Here is a 22,725-nt window from a genome sequence, read left to right as displayed (position 1 = left end):
GTATGTGTATTAGTTTACATACATACAAATTTGTATATGTTTTAATATAAATAATATAATATTCGAATAGTCGTTTTATTTTTGACAATATCGATATTATCAAGTGGTCTGTAATGAGCTTCAGAAATGATTTTTGAAATCAGATATTTTTTGAAATTCGAATAATGACACGTGGGTGGAACACTGCAGACGTGAGTCTAAAAATCATTATAAAACGTGACCGATTGAGGGTGCCCCATTCTGCACCTCATCTCACTGTGTTCGTGCCTACCGCGGTTTAAGATGCCTATAATAATACAATTCAAAACTTTACAATACTAAGCATACTAAATTCGTCAGCGTTTCTTTGAAATTAAAATCAACTACAGGTGTAATCTTTGAAGTCATAATTACTTGCCATGTTCACAGCTTAAGTTGTTAAAATTAGCAAAGTTCCTTAAGATGGTTTCGACCTTGTTTTATTGATTTGAAAGAACGTGAGAACATTATAATAGTAAAGCTTATAAACATTGAAATAGTTAATCAAAAATCGATAACACAATTGTTATTAAACATAATATTTGCTGTATCATTTAGGAGTGCCAGCATTATCATTAAGATAATTATATTTGACGCATTACTTAGAATTGCAAAACTATTTTGAACCTAAATTACAACACGTCATATACAGTCTTAGTCTTTACCACAATAGTTATCTTATCTTTTTAACACGAGGGAAAGTCTCAATACATAATTGCGTCATATTAAATAATAGTGTAATATTGATGTAGGTATTTATCGTGTACGTATACATTTCAGTTTCTATATGGACAAATTAATTTATCTGATTAAAACATAATAATTTGGAAATACATAATATTTGGAAAATTGCTCAAATTCTGCATTAATTTGCTTGCTGTTTCGTTAGTTTACACATAAAAAAACTCATGTCCACTAAGCGCATCAATCTGTTAAAAAACAAATATTATAGTATGATGATTCGTTTTTTATTCGTTAAAAATGTATATTCATATACAAATTTTAAGGTAAATAAAATCAATATACTTTCAAGAAACCAATAATTTTGGTATTGTCTTCGTTTTGCGTGGGTACGATTTAAATTATTATTTATTACATATAAACTCATTAAAATCATAAAATGTAAAAACAACATTACATCCTGGTATATAATATTCACACTAAACTACGCATAAAATAAATAATCAACAATTTAATATGATGTTCCCAAAATTTCCCCGCATATTTTGATTCAAAAATCGTGCTCACGTGATATCCCTATCGTGTCTATTTGATATTTTGTTTATTAATAACACAGTAATAGTGTGTTATTAAACTTGTAATTTTTACGATTGAAGGTGAGATTGGATGACCTTTAACTTTACAAACGACGAAATAACGATTGAAAAAATATTTAACAATAACACCCACGCCAAAATGTGTGATTAATTGACGGCTCGTGTAAAAACTTCCTTTAACAGTTCAACACTGCCTTGGAACAGGAACTATAGTTATCCAGGACATTCCGAAGGAACCTACTAATATCTAAAGATAAAACTGGAAATTAAATACGTGTACTATCTTTTAAATACATTTTATCTAAATTTCAAAATTCGTTACGTTAATTTTAACGCGTATATAACTTTCTTCACGTTTTTTTTACAAATAATTTTTATTGGAAAAATAACGATCTTTGTGCAAGTTGTTTATAATATTATATTAAATTAGATACGTATCTACTTATCAATCATAATATTATCAGTAAGAAGTACCTATATCGGATTTTTAAATAAAAAAATTGCGATCTGATAATAGATAAAACGCACGCTATTATTATAACAATGAATAACAATGATCAATGCAAATATATGAAGTTATACATCAGTTTTATTAATTAATTCAATGAGTAATGATGACATAATACAAGTAATATAAATTCATATTTATTACCTATCCCAAAATTACGTCCAACTATAGAAGATACTTTCAAACGTAATTTGCAAAAAGAACGAACTTGTTTAACGATCCATATGATTCATTAGAAATCACTATCAATAATGAAAAGTACTTATAGTACCTCCCACTACAATCGAGCACTACGCAGCTAATATTATAACGATTTTATACAATTACCAGTATATTTTGTTCATCTCTTTTTGGAATACTCCATCAAGTTGGTCAACTGGTCAAGGGCACTTAACATATTATGCTATTTTTTTTTTTTTTCATAAAACTCCGTTAAATTTCCATTTCACTAAGCAACTGGAAATTATTACATCATAGCACTGCCGTTGACCCCGAGCATTACTTACCTATAATAGATTATTATTACAAGACACTGTAACTTGAAGTTCGACATAATCGAATATGTTTATAAACTTGACATAGTTTACAGAACTAAAGACTAAATTTCAATTTATTGTCTTATGTATAAAATATAAAAACACAATTTATTGTCATAAAAGTTATAGTAATATATAAGTGTTAATTTTTATGTGTTTTTTTTTATAAAACGACTAATTCATATTTAAAATAATGTACCTATTACTTATTTTATCGTGCTTTATCGACTTACATGATAAGTAAATAAAAAACATTACCAATCAGTAAGACTCTTTTATGCCGTTTACTGAAGTACGACACGGTATGTAAATCATAACTCAAATTCGTACTGATTCCTTGTTAACTGATAAAATATTACCATTAGATATATATTTATTAATGTATTTTTACATAGTTTGTTAATGTAATTCGTAAGACTACCTTTTCAGGCGTAAATAAATGTATATAATACTAATAAAACCATAACACGATTACACGCCAAATTAATTATATACGAAATGGTACACATTAATTATAGGTACTCATCGCAATGTTCATAATATAATATTATATTAAATACACAATTTGTGAATTTTAAAATTGGCCATATGCATAACATATTAACATATTATGTTGGCTTGATTAAAAATTGTTTTGTTAACATTTTTTTTTTTTTTTTTTGTTTAAATAAACAATAATACCTACATTTATTTTGTAATAGGTTATACTAGAACTTAATAATATAATTATTATTATTACTTTAATGACGCAATAACATTGCAAATTGTGATTTATCAATCATCTGCACGTTACTGTTTTACTGCAATTTCTTATCAACCCACATTACAGATATAATACAGTCAAACATTTAAAGAGAATTTTATGAAATTTAAATTTCATGAATTTATTGTTGTAATTACATAATATTATATTTTAACTTAGTTACACAACATACAGCAGTTACCAAAAAATAACTAAATAATTATATTATTCTTAGTACATATTGTGAAAAATTAATTATAATATTTAGTATGGTGTACGTATATGATATATAAATAATTTGCCACGCTATCGTGTTGAGATTTTATCATGTAAAAATGGAAAAGTGCACAGTCGTGATACACCACTCTTAATGATTGCATAAAGAACCACGGCAGACCTAAGCTTCCGCTCGACCTAGAATTTATATTAAATACAATATTTGTAATTATTTTTAAAACACTTTATAATCGATTGAAAATATTAGTGTGATATTCGCATGACAATTTATTATTAATTAATAATGGTTAATTAATTTATTGCCAGTAAAAGTAGGTATGGAGTTTGTATGATTATTATCCCTACCAGGAAACCATTTTGTCTGTTTTGTATTTTTTTTCTTGACAGGTAAACAATTATGTTTATTATTGTTAATTTTTAGTAAAGTAGATTTTTTAAACTTAGTTTTACTTTTAGAATCGGTTGATGGAGTTTTTATTTTTTTATTTGTTAGTGACTGAGTGGCTATAGGATTTAGAATTTGGTTAGATGTTTGTGTGGGTGAGACTAAATTGTTTTGAGTAGCAACATCAGATTTTGGTATAGTTTGTTTGCTAACATTACTATCTGTTTGTGTTTGGAGTATTATGTTATTAAAAAAACTATCAAAATCATGTACATCATTTTCGTCGATTATTACAAAGCCATCAGGCTCATTAGATGGATTATTATTTTCAAACCTTATATCATTGTCCATATCCCCTAAGAAGTTAATATATTGAGGCAATAAATTTAATTTTTCAATATTATCTTCCTGGTCATCATTTATGTTTTTATTATTCTCAGCATCACTATCATCGTCTTCACTATCACAAAAGCTGACTTCTGAGTCACTTGGTATTTCAAAGTCCAAGAATAACTCAATTTCATCGTCTTTCAACTTCTCCATTTATTATTACTAAAATAAAAACAAATGTAATATTACCTAGGTAATAGTTTTTGTTAGTATAGTTGTAGGTACCAATTATGCACAGTTGTATCAAATGATACCGAGTATATTACCTAACAATAATAGATGTTAACGATCAAAATTGACTCTTACATGTACTTTTACGTGTACCTTATACAAAAACAAACCTAAAAAATATTTTTTGATGTAGCTAAAATATTTTAACGATGAGATATAACAACAGTTTTGTCGGTATATTTTGCGTATTATCAATACAGGAGGTTATCACACATGTGACTAAAAATTCTCATATAGTATGAACATAGGAACGAATATTATGAGACGGTTGTTATCAAGTGTATCATATGATATCTTTATGCACAAATGGATCAAAAATATTTAACAGCTGCTTTATAAGCGGTTTAAATTAGTTGCGGTATCATATGATACCTACATGCACGAAGAGGTTAACAAAATAGCCGAAGATATTTTTGGATTTTATAATAATAATTTCAGGTACTGAAAGGAGCTTTTACTAATTACTATTTACTGACATTTATAATAAAAAAACATTATTCAAGTAGTGCAATTTTCCTTCGACTAATTCGACTATTTTAAGATTTATTTCCCTTTATTTGTTTATTTCTCAGTGTTATAGAGTTTTTATTATTATAATTATTATTACTTATTAGTTTTATTAGTTTTTTTTTTGTTTGCGTTTATTCTAAACCGTGCATCCCGAGAACGGTCTTTATTTGTAACTTATTCAAAACCACGAAGTTTCACCATAATCCAATAATAATATATTGTAATCAGTTCAAAAGTTCAAATTCCAAGCCACAATCGGTGATAATTGAAAACGTTTTTACATGGGATTATATAACTTTCGTGAAATCTATAATTTATAGACGACCCATTTCAATAATGTATACGAATATTATAATAGTCGACATTAAATTGATGAATCATTAGTGTACGGCGGCCAACGGCTACGGGTTAACCATTAGGCCGGGTCTATGCATATATACGCAGGCACCGCGCATAGTATAATGTCGTGTAGGAGCGCCCGTAATCCATCTCAATTGCAGGGGATTTTAAAATAGGAATCGTCTTGTGAAAAATAATTAAGAAACGTCGACACAAATGTTAGCCCAAGGGCAAATCACAGGCTGAATATAATTTTATTTTTTTTTTCTAATAATGCTTATAAGTTGTAATAATAATACATGTTCATACGCGTATAAATATTTTAATTACATACGTTTTACGCGTTTGTAATGTTTATAATAATATCGTTAAAATGGCGGATACCGACATACTAACTATTATCTAATAATATCATAAATAGGCACTGAAAAAGTTAAGATTTCTTAAAAAAAAAATAACTATTCTAATCCATTGATGAGGTTTTTTTTTTGTGGAAATATTTATTCTATTAAAAATTCAATGTTACATAATAATAGGTAATTTGTCCATCTAAAAGTCACCTATAATTATATAATATATGCTCACTATCTTACTAACCGTCCTATCATTATACATTTTTCCCGATACGAGAAACTTAACGTGATTTGTATTTATTTTTTTATAAGCCTAAAAACATTTTTTCTTTAAGTACCTATCGTGATTATTTTTATTATCAATTTGGTTTTTTACTGTAGATTTTTGTTGGAGAGTATAGGAGAAATAGGTGTAACGTGTAACAAGAACCACATTTTTGGAGGCCTGTAACACTTATACTTATTATTTTTTTTTTTTTTTTTTTTTTGTAATGTGTATAAAAAAATCGCTCTTTACCCCTACGAGTTCGTACAAAATATACACTTAAATTATACAAGTATTTATGTATAATAATATTTTAATCAAAAAACTATCTGTCTTATAAATTATATATTTCCAATATAATATCATCACTCTTTAATAAGCTAACAACATCTCTTTTGATATTGAAAATGATCAAAATTGAAGCCTTATTGCGGTAATTCTTACCCAATTTTTTGAGTTATTTGACTCCCTCTTCTCTAGCTTCACATAAAAAACTCATAAATATGACATAAATAAATATTATTTGGAAAATTAGTTATTAGTTTTTTGATTAGTTGAAGGAATATGTTGCATTACGTGCTATTGATAAGATATTTTTTTTATATATTTACTTGTAGTTTTTGGAAAAATTTTAGGTAATTAGTGCAAAGTAACTGTGGATCTACAAAAAAAACTTAATTTATAAATCTAGCTCGACTTTTAAACGCAATAATTTGTTTGGCACTGGCGCATACAGTATATAATATATAATGAATTACTAAAAATAGAAATTGTAAATTTTTTATTTAGCTAATATTCTAAATTGATTAACCGTTCATAAACCGAAAGAATTTTTGATTGAAAACATGGAGATATTAAGTATCAATATCTGTAGTAAAAAATATAACCTAAATTTACGCATAATGCTGCAATAGAAAAACTAAAAATAACTACAAAAAACGAATTGAAATATGACATAAAATAATTTTAGTCGCCAACGCGCGTTTATTGTAAATAACGTTTTTCATTGATTAATTCATATAGATAAATATAGTTCATATTTTATTAATAAATTTCACATTTTACATTACTCTTTATGAAAATATTAACGAGACGACCAAAATATGACCAGAAAAAAGGTAGTACAGTTCTTTAAGTTGGAAAACTTATAGTATGTGGTCTCGATTAAGTTCAATATAAATCTGATTTCAGATATTATTGTAATACAATAATACTTATTAAAAATTGTGTTCTCTTATTTTGGAGGATTAGAGTTCATCTTTAAGAATCGTGAATTAAAATTTAAAAAAACCCGATTGCCTTTACTTATTTTAAAAACAATAAATTTAAATTAACGTACCATACTCCTATGCGGATTATGTTATATTATATGATAATGTTGAATGTAAATTTTATTTAATGAAATAAAATATTATTATACTCGTTTGGGCAACAAAGTAAAAAATATGATAAATCTCGTAAAAAAAAGTACATAATAATATTAACTGCCTTATACTTTCGTATAAATATATAGTTGTGCAAAAGAAAAATATGCATTTCAAGTAATTTTCAACTATGATTTTATCTTTTTTTTTTATTATTATTACCTACGTAATATTTACATTCTATTTAGTATTTACAAATAAATACGTAATACTAAGGTAAATACGGTAACATGTAACTATATATTTTTAAAACATGACGACGTGATAGAACCGATGATAGAAGACGTCATCGTTCATTGACAAATGGCATAACTTAAACAGATTAATTACCGACATTTGTCATTAAAATTGTTCTAATGCACATAAATTAATTTACTTTGTTATAATTTACATAATGTAATGGTTTATGTTACACAATAGAATTGTAGACAGCAAATCAAACCTTGATAACACGGAATTCTTGCGATTCATTTTATTATTATTAGTATAAATGAATAATAATTACAATTTATTTTCAATATTCTTTTTTCATTTAAACAAAAGAGTATGTATTTTACAATCTGTAATATTAATATACAATAAGTAAATTTGGTAACAAAAATAACAACATGAATAACGTAAGAAGGGAGGCTCACCAGAGTGGAAACTTTATTGTCGATTTTATACGTAAAAAGGTACAAAAAGTAGTTTTGATTATACGTAAATAAATGACGAGAATAATTAAATTTAGAAAGCACTTCACAGGAGTGCCACATGATTCTCGTTACTCCAGACAAAAAATTCCTTTTAACTATCTAATAATAAATAATCACGATCAATTCGAAATTTTCAATAATACGAATTTTTTCATTTACTTTAAACTTGAAAGTTCCGAGTAAACCAAATGCGAAATATTATAATACGTATACTTCACTTGTAAAATATTTAATTTAAATTTATAAATTTATTTATAAATTAGCGTATATAAGCTATAATATTTTTATTTCAATAATTAACAAAAATTACAATAAAACAAAATATGTACGAAATATTCACTTTTATGTAAAAACTTAGAACGTATTTCTATTTGATTCTTAATTTTAAAAATGATAAAAAAGTATTAAATAACTTAAACATAATATGCATTTCAATACGAGTACAAAAATGTCGAAATTTATATTAATTTTTTAAAATAATATAGTGACTTTATGAAGTACCTACCTATATGTCCGAGAGTATAATCCGAGCTTTTTTAGTTAGATGACATAAATACTATTGTTAAAATAATTTGTTGGGTTATACACGCAGTTTTCTCTTCAACTGCAACCGCACATACTTCAAAAGAAATGTCAATGACTTCTATTAGTATTTAAACAGAACACTTGTTTTCGATTTACTAATATTAAAATATTTATTTTGTTTTCAGGAAACTCGTTCTACATATTCTCAGCATTAGTATTATTCCTCGTGGGTAGTATTACAATAGTATACACACCATTTAACATATTAATGAATGAGGTAAGTACTTATTAGTTATTTTGTAATATTTTAGAATATTAGATAAATACACGCATTACCTGTATAGTCATATAAGTAGACACTAATTGTAAACATACCAAACCAAAATATTAATTTATTGCTTACGGAAAAAAATATTACTGATATATTATCTTTAACAATATTTGGTCACATAATATTGATTTTTTCACTAAATACTCGACGTATCGATGTTTAACAACACCATGTTTGTATTTTAAAGAAAATAAACTACTAATTTACAGACTTTTTTGGAAGGTCATTTTTATTTATTTTTTCACATAAATGTAAAAATAATATCTGTGGAAAAAACTATAATTATTTACATGGTGAATATGGATATTTAGTGAGCACCTATTACGATTATCGGTGGAATAAAATTTAAATTTAAAAAATACACTATTTTAACGCAATAAGTACTCAAAAGACTATTTTATTTTACAAGTACAGCAACACATACATTATACATTTTACTTATTACAAAAATTGAAAATCCACAAATTTAGTTGCAATTAAAGAGTCTTAGAGATGTAATCATTTATATAGCATTTTGAATATTGCAGAGAACCTAATAACTAATGGGAAAAGATATTTAAAAAATAAACTTAGTGCAAATGTATGATTTATATTTATTTCTATAAACAGTATAAGCTAAAGGTGGGCCACTTATTATTGGACCATTTTCTTATGTTAACTTTGTGGAAAACACGAATAAACTGAAACCTATAACGTAAGAATATTAAAAATTTGATTATTTTTATAGCTTTCCAGTACTGTCCACGAAATACTCTATATTTTAAATTATAACTATAAATAATGTGATGATCGGAGCTAACCGAAACAAAAAATTGTCTAAAAAAAAATACAAATTTATAATTGAGAAAATAAAATTTCTAATGATTTCTAAATAAATTTTTATAACATTCCTCACTTATATACATATTATTATATAGTGCTCCACTATAGTATATTTCTTCCGCGGATCGTATATATTTTATATCTGAGGTTTTGGCGTACCGTGCATTAATTTAAGTAGCGTGCTTTTTTTAGGAACACCACAATTTACAATATTTTCTTGTTATTCGATCTTCCGACAACCATTTTCACTGTTTTAATGGACGTGCATTAATTTCGTATTCGAAGAATACGCCCATAGGAGATTAGAGACGTGTAGGATCTCAATCAGTTTGATACTCATATTATTTACTATACGTATATATACACACGCTTGTACGTACCGCTATAATATGTTATATTATATATATAGCAGTCGTCCCATACGAAAATCCGACTCAGCTGGTGTCCACTTCGGAACACGCTGCAGCAGACAGCGTGGCGTGTTCAGAATATATTGCATGCACTTTAACGCGATACACGTCCCGTGTGAATCAAACCGTAATAAAATATGCATTTATATAAAGTTATACGACAGTCGATGTAAGGCCTATAAGACGCGTTAACGGCCCACTGATAATCCATCGAAGATGTCTCGAGAATACATCCGTGTAACCGAATGTCTTTCTTTTCTATATAATATACTATTATACTATCTATACACATATTCATTTATTTTTTTATCCAAAGAAAACCTGTATTGCCCACAGGTGTCTTGTTAATTCGGTACTGCTATTATACCACCGCCAATACTATTACCTTTTACTACTTTATCATATATATATATATATATTATAGTTATACGACTACTACAACTCTAACTCTCTTGCTATTATATTAGATCGGCTAAACTGGAATATTATTCAGCCGTTATAATAATATTATACTATTGTGCAACTCATTTTAATGACAAGCGCATTATACACACACACACACATATGATACGCACAGACATAGCGACGTTTAGCTCTTTTAGGCGTACACTTTACTATATATAGTATATAATATTATATAGTGCACGCGCGTGTACTGTATAGGTATAGCCTTGTTAAATTTGATTTGATTTGATTTGATTTTTTTATTGTTTTTTAATTGTCGGTGTATACAATATGCATATTATATATATATATATACCTAGCTATTCTTACTACAATATATACTCTTATACATGTCTGCCAATAAAACGTTATTCTCAGTGATCATATAAAACGAACGTCTTAATAATATTTTTATTGTAAGACAATACAATGTATTAATATACGCATACACGCAGTACCTATATAGTTAACAACGTACAACAATCATTTGTTGTAATCGTGTCGCTGTTTATCGCACAATATAATATGATATGATATATATCAAATCAAACTAAAACAACGTTATTTTCAGTCTTAGGTCCGTACTTCGTGATGATAATATATATCACTATACCATCACATACTATACTACACGATCTATATACGCATATACCGAAAGTCAACGAACTTGCCAAACTACATTAAAAGACATTCCGTGTTAAACTCCACTATAATAACTACTCCAATTCACTCATACAAATTATGTCATTCGTCGTCGGTTTGTCCTGTGTCGGAATACAAAACATTTACCTAAGGTTACAATAGATATTGTTCCAAGGACACATTTATGCACAGGTTGATATTTCAAAGTTTATCTAAAAATCTATTCTGATTAGTCAGAAAAGTTACCTTTAGTCATTCGATTGAATTGTATTTATTTCAATCATGTATTCGCGTGGTTATAAATAATACACAAGATAACTACTGTAAATACTAAAAAATCATCATGGTAATAATGTGTACAAAAAAAAACATATCAAATGGTTTACAAAATAATTTTTATGATTGTACGGCAAAAAATTCGTCCTTTATATACGTCATAAATAATTTTGAAATTTGTACGGTAGTATATTAATATGTATCTATATACTATGGTAATTTTAAAATCAAAATATAGCGACCTGTATTAAATAATAAAGTTACCTACTACAAACATTAAACAGTATGAGCTATGTAAAATAAAATAAATTAATAAGATTATTTTTCTCCATAGTTAAGTATTGATATTCAAACAGCATGTCCATTATTAAATTTATTAATAATTATTTTTTTACTAAATCATTATTAATACGGCTATAATAGTGAAAAATGCATTTAATTATATTATTAACTCGGAATATTTATTTTATAGACATAGATCATTATCTGTATGATATTTTAATCATTTCATATTTTTTATTTACGTACCTTCCTGTATTACTTATATTACGTTTATAGGTATAACTATAATTTAGTATATTAATATATAGCTAGATGAGCTAGATGTACTTACCCACTTATTTGATTCGAAAACAATAACAATTTGAATTATTTAAATTAACATTAATATCAGTATAGAAACAATTATATTATTTAAATTAATAATTGTAATCGTTGTAACTAGAATGAACGCACTTTCATGAATCTTATTCTGAAACTATTAAATATTCATCGCAATGTACTAAAACTTTTCAAACACGTGGTAAAATACGTATGTATAAAAAACACCACAATATGTCTTCTTTTAATTATTACTTAAGGTAATCCTAGACTGCAGTGGTTATTTTCTATTGGAAGAGATTTTTAGAGATAATTATAGATTATATTTACTAGAATTTGTCGAGTAAGTTATCAGAAATTATGGATTTGATGGTTTGATAGTGGCAAAGAGTGATGAGTCGGGTCAATGGTTCTAGAAATTTTAAATGTTTTCTAACGTGAGCTCATTCGTATATTATATAAAAATATTTTGAATGAAATATTGAATTATTTATTTACGAATCTCTCCTGAAAGACGTCTACATTACGTACTCTTAAAACCAAAATAATTCTTATTAACGATTTAATAATCCTACTTAACTTATGTAAATATTCGAAATTATATTCTGACAATTTATGTTAAAAAAAACTTTTACATTAACTCTTTTACTTAAAATTATGAATAATAGCTACAAAGGAACTATTTTTTTTTTACAATTTAGTATTTATTTGTGCTTGCTGTATGTGGGTTCATTTTTTTTTCTATGATGATATTATTATATTATTAATATGTTTTCTATTAGTAAATGTAATCTATGGTCAAAATATTACTTTATTTTATTTTGTATTTTTGATTTTTTAGAGACTGAAAATGGTTCGTGGTCTGCCAGCATATGAATGGTGGAAGAATCCTCCCGATGAAGTTTTGCTTAGAGTGTACCTATTTAATGTAACAAACAGTGAGCGATTTGAAAACGGAATCGATAGTAAACTGGAGTTAAACGAAATCGGCCCTATAGTATTCAGGTAAGCAATAATATCTATTAGAAAATTATTCAATTTTACAATTGGTAACAAATGTAGGTAGCATATTATTTATTAATTTTTTAATCGAGAAAGAGAGAAATTTGAAATTTTCGAAAAAAAACAACGATTGTTTCAATAATACCGTATAGATACGTCATATAGCATGCATATATGAATATTATTATAGTGTCAAACATAATAATATGCATGTCAAATAAAAACTAAACGATTCTCGTATTTCGGTTTATGTATTTTAAATCGAATTATTCAAATGAAACTAATAAAATAAAATCGAATAAGTGTGTTATAATATTGTGTTAACATTTGAAAATCTTACGATTAATAAAATAATAATATTATGGTCTCTTACGACATTGGTCGAATTACGCATCTTCTAATAAATCAGTACCTACATTTTAATGTTTTCTATATTTCAATATGTATTCGTTTATTATTTTAGTTGATTCGTAAAAATAACGAACACCGGCAATCGGCTGATTAAAATAATTATTAATCAATAAAATCATATTGCAGCTGTACTATTATAGCAATAAAGAATTAATTTTATGACTTCGAACCATTGTGGTGCAGTACCAGTGACCACTTTACAATAATTGATTTACTTACATAATATTTTCGGCCGTCTAATAGATTTGTTTGTCTAGCTGCCGTCTAACGACATTTTAACAATACGGAATTAATAATTTGTATATATATATATATATACCTACACATTGTAACAGCAATATGCAATACACGAGTAGTTGAAATATTAATATCAATGGTATTGTGTATAGTGTGTATGTACCGACAATTTATAAAACAAATAACAATCGATAGTAAAACAAAATATGTTAAATACTACACAAACGTCTGAGTCGTAACGTTTTACCCACGAAGACAATGCAGTGGTAACATTCAAAGTCAAATAGACATCTTATTACTCTATTGGCGCAGGTATCTTTATTGGCACTATTAGGTAGGTTATATACTTGTGCCTACACGCTGTCATTGAACGTATTTAGTAGATACTAAATAATGAATATAAATATATTCTTTTTTTTTTTTATTAGTATTTATATTCATCGTAGGTTTGAAAACAAATAAAATATTGAATGTAAACTCAAATTTCTTTTGAACAGTTTTATTTTTTATTTATAGACTTGAAGCCCTTGAACAATGTTAAAACCTATCTATGTATTGGCAAACAAATAACAATACCTATAATATTATGCATTCGGCAAAACGAATTTTTAGTTTTAGTTTTCTTTTCTTTTTTTTTTTTACAATTTACTATTATTAGGACGCAGTTGATATGTTTTTTAGATGTATTTATCTTTATTATAAATTTTCTATTTATCGAGATCTATTAGTAAACAGTTATATAGGTGTACCTATATAATATCTACAACAGATACTTCAACCGTGTAAAATAAAACACACACACACACACACACACAGTTAAAATACAAACCCTATTACTGTTTTGTTCCACAACGACTGCATCACACACGTTCGCCGATGAACTTCTTTCCGACTTAGTAAATTTGTATCTTGTACGTGTTAATGCCTTAAACCAGTCTCACAAACACTGTTGTAATACATTTATACTTGTGTATAAACATATCCTACGAATACATATTGATATTTAATAATATTATTAGCATTTTCGCAGGGCTTTATTATTATTATTATTTTTTTATTAAGATCTTCATTGAATTATTAATTAGTCATTAAAATGCTAGCTATCTCCTTACACTTCGTTTCCCGTACAAAAACATCGTTGCATCCAAGTTAGATTTAGTTGTCTAATGCGTTTAGAACATTTAAGTTAAAAAAAAAAAAAACATTTAAATTAACATTTAGCGTAACACGCGTGTGAATAAATAATATTTTTGGTTTTCTCATTTAGTTCATTTCCGACATATCAACTTTATAAATAGCTGTACCGTCCAGCGTTGCTTTTTTTGACCATTTAACAGCACCGTTTTCTTACAATTATTTTATTTTATTTTTTATATTTGTTGAACGACCCAAATTTGAATTCGTTTTCATTCTGGACCAAAAACCAAAGACTCATAAAGTTTCAATACTCTGAACCAAAAACAATGAAAAAGTACTGTACTGTTATAGGTACTACATCAACTATTCACTAAACACTAATTTCTTATAATAAACTAATAATTGATAAAAAAAAAAAATATCTTTATGGGTGTATTCGCCGTTTATTTAAAAAATGAATAACTCGATTTTTCATCAAATTGTAGAATTAAAAATAGGCCTAAAACCAGCTCCACGTTGAACTCTTTCGTTTAAAAAAAAAATCAAGATAATCGAATAAGTAGTTTTGGTGAATACGTGTGATAAATATTTATATTTTTACATTACATAATATGTATTGTATATTACCGACAATTTTGATAATTTATTAAGCAATAATAATAATCCTTAGTAAATATAATAATCATTTTTATACGGTAAGGAAATCATATCATTCGTTAGGAATTGCGATAATTTCCGTCATTTGTTGGCCAATTTTAATTTTAAATGAAGAATACATTTTTATGGTATAATATAAATTAAACATGAATATTTTTTATACATATTTTCACATCCTAACGTATAAAAAAATATATACGAATGCTATTTTAATGACTGGTAACAGATTATTATCGTATATTTATAAATTAATTTTTTAATCACACTCATAGTATACGAGATACAATAACAAATACTTAATTAATCTAAACAATTATGTCCGCGTAAATTTATTTATTTATTTTTAAAACGGTCGACGGCCCAGTTCCTTGTATACGCTGTTTTATATATAATTGCGCATTTGCGCACGATAATATTATAATCAACTATCTTTACAATAATAAAAATCGTTTAAATTGTTGATGCGTCAGTTATAGTTAGTTAGGTATGTGTCGATGTGGATTATTTTGATTTCCGATAAGTGTTAACACTATTATATAATTTTGTGTGTGCGTATAATATTATACACGTGTACGTGTAACCGTTAAATGTATATTCCTATCTAAAAATGATTTGTTGCTAATTCGTTATTTATACACTGACGTTTACAGGATATTTTTTATGTGATTTGCTTCCAGAGAATTATTACGACACAGCGATGTTAGATTCAACGACAACGGCACGATGACTTATGTGGCCACGAGAACAGCCGTGTTCTTGCCAGAAATGACAAACATCAGTTTGGACGCTAATTTAATACTACCCAACTTTGCCGCGTTGGTACGTATAACGAACATAATATTATGAAAAACTGATAACGTGTAACGTGTAATATTATTGTAATAGCAATAAACACAATTGCTTACATCGAATATTAAAGCTAATTATAATTACGTCGATTACAAAATATAGGATGCGAAGCTTCGTATAACCATCAATAAACGCGATATTCAGAAACAACACGAAAATTGCTTATTAATTAATTATAAAATAATATCACGGTTTATATGTTAACTCGAAATAATGATTGTAATAATGTCACACGAAATGAATCAAATTAAATCAGTAGTATTTTGCGTTGGTTACGATGAGGCTTAGTACAAATACTTTATTATTATTATTATTATTATTATTATTGTATTGTCAGTTCGGAGGTTAAAGTTCGAAATTGAACGCATCAACAAGAGCATCGGCTTTCTATATTAATGTATTGGTTTCCAACATTAAAATATGGATAACATTGATTTATTTTTTATGATTGATAACAAATAAAATATTATTACACTCATATTTTTTCTTTATCTTTGAAAATGCTTAGTTTGTAATTCGATATAGGTAATACTCGAAAATTAAATTATTATTATTAATTTAATTATTTCAACACAATATATGTTTATGTTGTAACAATGTATTTTAAATTAATTAATAAAAATTAATACTTCACAACATACTCTTCTTTCGTAATTTAATTCTTACTTCTAAAGTGTAAAAACATTATTTTTCTAAAAATATGGTTAAGATATTCCATATTTTAATAGTCAATAACACAAGTAGTATAAATATCAATGATTTTAAAAACTAAATAATAGATGATTTTCAACTTAGGATTCTATTTCAAAATTACAAGAACCTTGGATCTCCGAGCCAATAATATTTTTCTGTAGAAAACCTTAATGAGTCATAATTTTAATTTTAGAGAAAAATCTTAGCACATTTTGATTTATTCTAAAATGCAACGTTTATATTAATATTATAATGATGATTTTATCTATGTTATTTATCTTAATTAATATGAATAATGCATTTTATAAATTAAGTTTCAATGATTTGTATTTTTAAGTTTATAAATATATGCATACAGAAATGTTTTTTGTGTTACTTAATTAATCCAATTTAATACGATTAGGCATTAAATACATATATTATAAAACTACAATTATTTTTCAGGCAAACATAACTACTTTTATAATTCTGTCTGAAAATTCTAACTCTATCATAAATATAATGTTTTAATAACATTTTGCGTGTAAAAAAAATAAGTATTAAATTATTATCTAATAAAAACTAAAATAATTTCCTTATAACTTTGTAATGGTTGCTTAATTAATAGTTTTAAAAACTAAATATTTATAAAAAAATAATTTTCGAGTTTGAGTTTGATAAAGTGAATAATATTCATAACTTTTAATGGTCAACTACCTTTGTTATGACAATTACATAAATATATAATATCATTATATTACATTATTATTATATCTTAATATTACATTAACAAAAAATGTTTGTGTATTGCGTTTATACTAATGATTACGATACGTTTACCTGATATTCATTTTATTTTTTATTTTTTTACACAGGGAATGGCATCATATTTATGGGATGCTTCTTATTTTACTAAGTATGGTTTCAAATTAATGATGGACATGTTGGACACGAAAATGTTTATCAAGACATCTATTAATGACTGTTTATGGAATTTAACTGACCCGTTAGTCCAAAAAGCAAAAACCATGATGCCCGGTTTAGTTCCTGAAGAGAATATGGGTATATTATACCAGGTAATTAATTTATCAACGTTTTCAATTAATACTTTCAAAAAAACCAAAATAAATTAGTGCATTCAATAGATGATATTTAAATTATATATAATAGAATGATATATACTATTATATGTTTAATAATTATATTCGTGGTACATGATTACATGAATAATAATTAAAACAAAATCGTAGAATTATATAAATTATTATTTTTAATTTTTAATAGTATTATAGATAGTATAGTTACCTATTTTTTTTTTTAAGATTATTATAAGAAATTTCCTTATACATACCAAGTTAGATGTTAAAAACTTCTATATTCTTAAATGTTTTTAGATTTATAACAAATTTACGGATGAAGTTACCGTATTCATGGGTCCGGAAAACGGGCGAAGGTTTTTCACAGTAGATAAGTACCATGGTAAATCTAATCTTGGAATTTGGGATGATCCTAAGTGCGACAGTGTACAAGGTTCTTCTGAAGGTGTTACATACCATCAGTTTGTATCAAAAAATGACACATTGAAGTACCTGAGAAAAACCATGTGCCGAGTGACACCACTAAAATATAAGAGTACGTGCTGAAAATCTTAACACGTTTACTTGGTAGTCAATAGTTTTAAAATTTATATATATATTTTTTTTTTTTTTGTTTAGACGAGGTGACCAAATCGGGCATGACAATGTACAAGTTTATTCTCCCGAATAATGTCTTTTCTCATCCACAAACCGATCCAAGCCTAGAAGACTGTTTTCATAATCCAAAATCAACTCCTCTTCTTTCTGGACTCTCTGACGTATCACCGTGTTATTATGGTATGTAATTAAAAATATTATATTAAAATCAAACAAAAAAATTACAAATTACAAATTCTCGTATTATCTCCTCATAATAAATAATTTATCGTTAAATGGACACATAATATATACTTATCAAACAAATGAAATTATTTGTTGATAGTCATTTTTATTAGCCATATTTAACAGCGCAGCTTGCTTTAGGTCTTAACAAGTAAGTTATAACTATAATCCCATTCTCTGGTGTTGAAACAGCGAATGAATTCACCCATCCGGGGCTTGGCAATATTATTCACGGTTTAATTTCGTCATGAAACTTCTCATTAAATGAATCAAAACACCATGTGAGCCTTAACAATAAATTTTTGATTAACGCGTGTTGTCATAGCCACAGAGAAAAAATAATTATAAACATATATATATATGTATAAATATTAATTAAAATATTCAGTTTTGAATATTTAGAGTATATTATAGCTATATGGCGGTATGTGTAATATGAAATGCAGAGTAATACTGATTACAATAAACAATAATTATAATTTGTATAAATATTCTATCTTACCTACTGATTTTCATCATACCATTATACAAGCACCAATAGTATATATGTAATTTTACTGGCTTTCGTTTTTAGCACACCGCACACTAATTACATAAATTAATCAACAGGCGTGGATAATAGTGTTTAGTAGAAAGACGTAAAATTAAAAATTATAAACTTTGACACTGTAACATTGTTTGTAAGGGTATAGTGTCGAATTAGGTATTATTTTTTATTTGACAAATGATTTTAACGATAAGTCACAATAATTGACATTTATCTTTTTCTAAGCATTATTATTGCTAATTTACATTGTATTATGCAATATCGTCATGATTTCAAAAGGGTGAGTAAATTTCAAAATAATCATACCATAATAATATATTGTATGGATTGATCAATTTCTCTTTTTCAAATACATTTGTTAATTTTATATAAATACGTTCAAAGCTATTTAAACGTTTTAAACGGTAAAATTGTTTAACTATCAAAACATACCTACTATTTATACGTAGGGTACATATTTGTTAAAAATAGTATTAATACCGTAGGAAAAAATTTTAATTTAAAGCTATATATTTCTTATATTTATGTATATTTTACTACAATGAAAGTAAATTTATATATAATAATTATAATTTTTAATTTATCGTTCCATTTTACAATATTCCAAAATACAATATATAATTAAGTACCTGTTGGAATCACGACAATTTGAATGAATGTTGAATTATACATTTTTACGGTTATTTTAAATTAGTTTTGATTAAATCTAATTCCATCTAGCTTTAGATTAATTCTAATCCGTGTTTTGTATTAAACAAAATTAACTTAGCAAATAATTGTATAACACAAACTACAATTTGGTATAGCTTAATATTATCAAAATTATAAAATATAGCTACAATAAAATTAAAAAAAAGACGCTTACATTATATTTAAAAAACACAAATATTTGTTTAAAAAACGTGGAAATGTTTTTTGTTTTGCAGATTTCCCTATTGCAGCTTCATTTCCTCACTTCCTCAATGGTGATCAAGCACTACTAAAATCATTATCGGGATTAAAACCTAATGAAGCAAATCATGGCTCGTACTTAATCGTCGAACCGGTATGTACCTAGAATCTATAGACTTAACAATTTTTTTTTTTTGTATTTAAATCAAGACTTGGATCTTAGTATAAAATATATTTTAAAACAGTTGACAGGAGTTCCAGTCGAAAGTAGAGCTCGTAGCCAAAGCAATCTAGTCATGCATCCCACTAGTGGATTTTCAAACATCGATAAATTCAGTAATATGACAATACCAATGTTTTGGGCTGAATATGTAAGTAATCTGATGTCATTCTGTAATAATATCAAATAGGTTTTGTTACTTAAAATACATAAATATATTATAATACATGGATAATAATAATTGCTATAGAAAATCATTAGGTCGTCTTGTTCTGTAATATTTTGCATACACAAATTTAAATGTATTAATGGTTTTTAATATATTTTCTGGTAGTCTCCTTTCCACAGAACTATTTTTATTTAAATAGATAGGTAGTTTAAATTATTAATATTTAAATTGTTCAATATTATACTCTCATTGAACTCAATAATTATTGAAATATCTCTACAAATAGGGAATTTTTTTTTTTGTAAGTAACAAAATGTTAAGAGTTAATTGTATACATCAAATTCGATATTCAATACACTATAACTTAAAAAATAAATTATTATAATATATTGTTCATTGAAATACTTGTAGTAAGTAATAGGTAAAATATTTTTAATGAAAGTACTTTTTTTCTTTAGATATTCTATTGCAGATATTTGGTTTATAAATATACCTATGTTACACATTTTTTAATGTTTTTTAACCCAATTTTCATCATTAATTTTTGCATTTTTTTTTCAATTTATATTCGCTTTTAGACGTACTTTAAATAGTAATAAAAAATGTTTATTAAAATATTATTAATTATTATAATTATATAGATATATAAGACTCATTAAAATAAAAATTATTATTTTTCAGAATCAAGTGGGTTTACCTTGGTACATTACAACGCTAATGTATTTTACTGTTATCGTTTTGCCGTACACACAATCGATCGGGAGCATCCTCATGATGATAGCCGGTTTGGCAATGATCGGAAAATCGATATTTGATGCAGTATTTGGTTATAAAAAACCTCTATACTCGTATAGTTCTTTGGATCTCTTGCCGTCAATTAGTTAATACATTTTGTAGACACCTATCAACAAAGACAATATCAAAATTTTATTTTTATATAATTTATTTATACACATAGTTTTAAGTATTTAAATTTTATTTCTTATCATTTTATGTTCATTATATTTTGTCAACCGTGTTTACTCATAAATATGTTCTGACAATTTGTTATACCTAATAAAAATCATCTTTTTCACCATAAACATAATATTGTATGTTATTAAAATAATTTTACTATACAGGTACCTATATTAAGTAAACAAAATAATTAATTAGTAAACATAATTTTGATTATAAAATATTATATTATTATAATATTAAACAACAATATTTGAATATTTGAGAAGGTTGATTACAATTGTTTCGTCTATATTTAAAATAATTTCTGATTTGAGGTAAGTAACTTTACTTAGGTACATTAAATAACGTTTTTTTTGTATTTATTGATTATGACAATGTATTCTAAAGATTTCTAATATCTCTTGATAAACGGTCACCGATAGGCTACAACGAATAGGAACATTGTTGAAAACAAATTAACTAGATAATCATAGATAATCTATTTGATTTAATAGAAATCTGGTCAATCAGTAGTAAAAACTCGAGATACGGCATCAAAATAAAATAATACGTTACCTACTGATCTGTATAGTGATCAGTCTTAGAGCTGTGCGATTATTTTTAATGAATGATATACAACCAAATTTCACAACGACGCATTTTGTATGGGCAACGAAGTGCACGGGGTTCAGCTAGTTATAATATTATTTATTTTATATTAATGTTATATTATTATGCTTCATTAAAAAGCTTGAAAATGAAATTGAAAATGATTCCTACTAAGTTTTACTTGAAGTACTTTAATAATATTAAAAAAAATACGTGGTCACAATTTTTTTTAAAAGCTTTTTAAAGTTCTGCAACCTTGATAAAGATTTCAGTGAAAAATAACGATTTTTTTTTTTGTTTAACGGTTTTAGTTATTATTTTGTAAGTAAAAAAATAATTACCAACAAAAATGATATAAACAAATTATAAAATATTCTTAGAAATAAAGAGTTCCACTCAAAAACGTTTTTCATACAGGTACAATTAATAATATGTCGTTGAATTTTTACAAATTTAACACATCCATTACAGTGACATAGGTAGGTACTCAATAAAGAGGTGCACAC

The 22,725-nt window shown here is 26.0% G+C and overlaps 1 protein-coding gene across 2 annotated transcripts in view; it reads left to right on the top strand.

Moving 5' to 3' along the window:
* Positions 1 to 21,758, top strand: part of LOC132926516 (scavenger receptor class B member 1-like) — a 46,002-nt gene extending 24,244 nt beyond the window's left edge. For both annotated transcript variants that reach the window (XM_060990881.1, XM_060990880.1), the window contains 9 exons: positions 8,621 to 8,712; positions 12,802 to 12,965; positions 16,082 to 16,223; positions 17,801 to 18,001; positions 18,320 to 18,557; positions 18,641 to 18,799; positions 20,318 to 20,436; positions 20,528 to 20,653; positions 21,353 to 21,758. In XM_060990881.1, coding sequence (XP_060846864.1) covers positions 8,621 to 8,712; positions 12,802 to 12,965; positions 16,082 to 16,223; positions 17,801 to 18,001; positions 18,320 to 18,557; positions 18,641 to 18,799; positions 20,318 to 20,436; positions 20,528 to 20,653; positions 21,353 to 21,556 — 1,445 coding nt within the window. In that variant the 3' untranslated portion in view covers positions 21,557 to 21,758. The remainder of the gene's footprint in view (positions 1 to 8,620; positions 8,713 to 12,801; positions 12,966 to 16,081; positions 16,224 to 17,800; positions 18,002 to 18,319; positions 18,558 to 18,640; positions 18,800 to 20,317; positions 20,437 to 20,527; positions 20,654 to 21,352) is intronic.
* Positions 21,759 to 22,725: the final 967 nt, after the last annotated feature.

This window comes from Rhopalosiphum padi, chromosome 3 (genome assembly GCF_020882245.1).
Source record: "Rhopalosiphum padi isolate XX-2018 chromosome 3, ASM2088224v1, whole genome shotgun sequence".
NCBI classification, from domain to species: Eukaryota; Metazoa; Arthropoda; class Insecta; order Hemiptera; family Aphididae; genus Rhopalosiphum; species Rhopalosiphum padi.
Note: the sequence above shows the minus strand (reverse complement) of the source record. Positions and strands in the feature narration are given on the sequence as shown.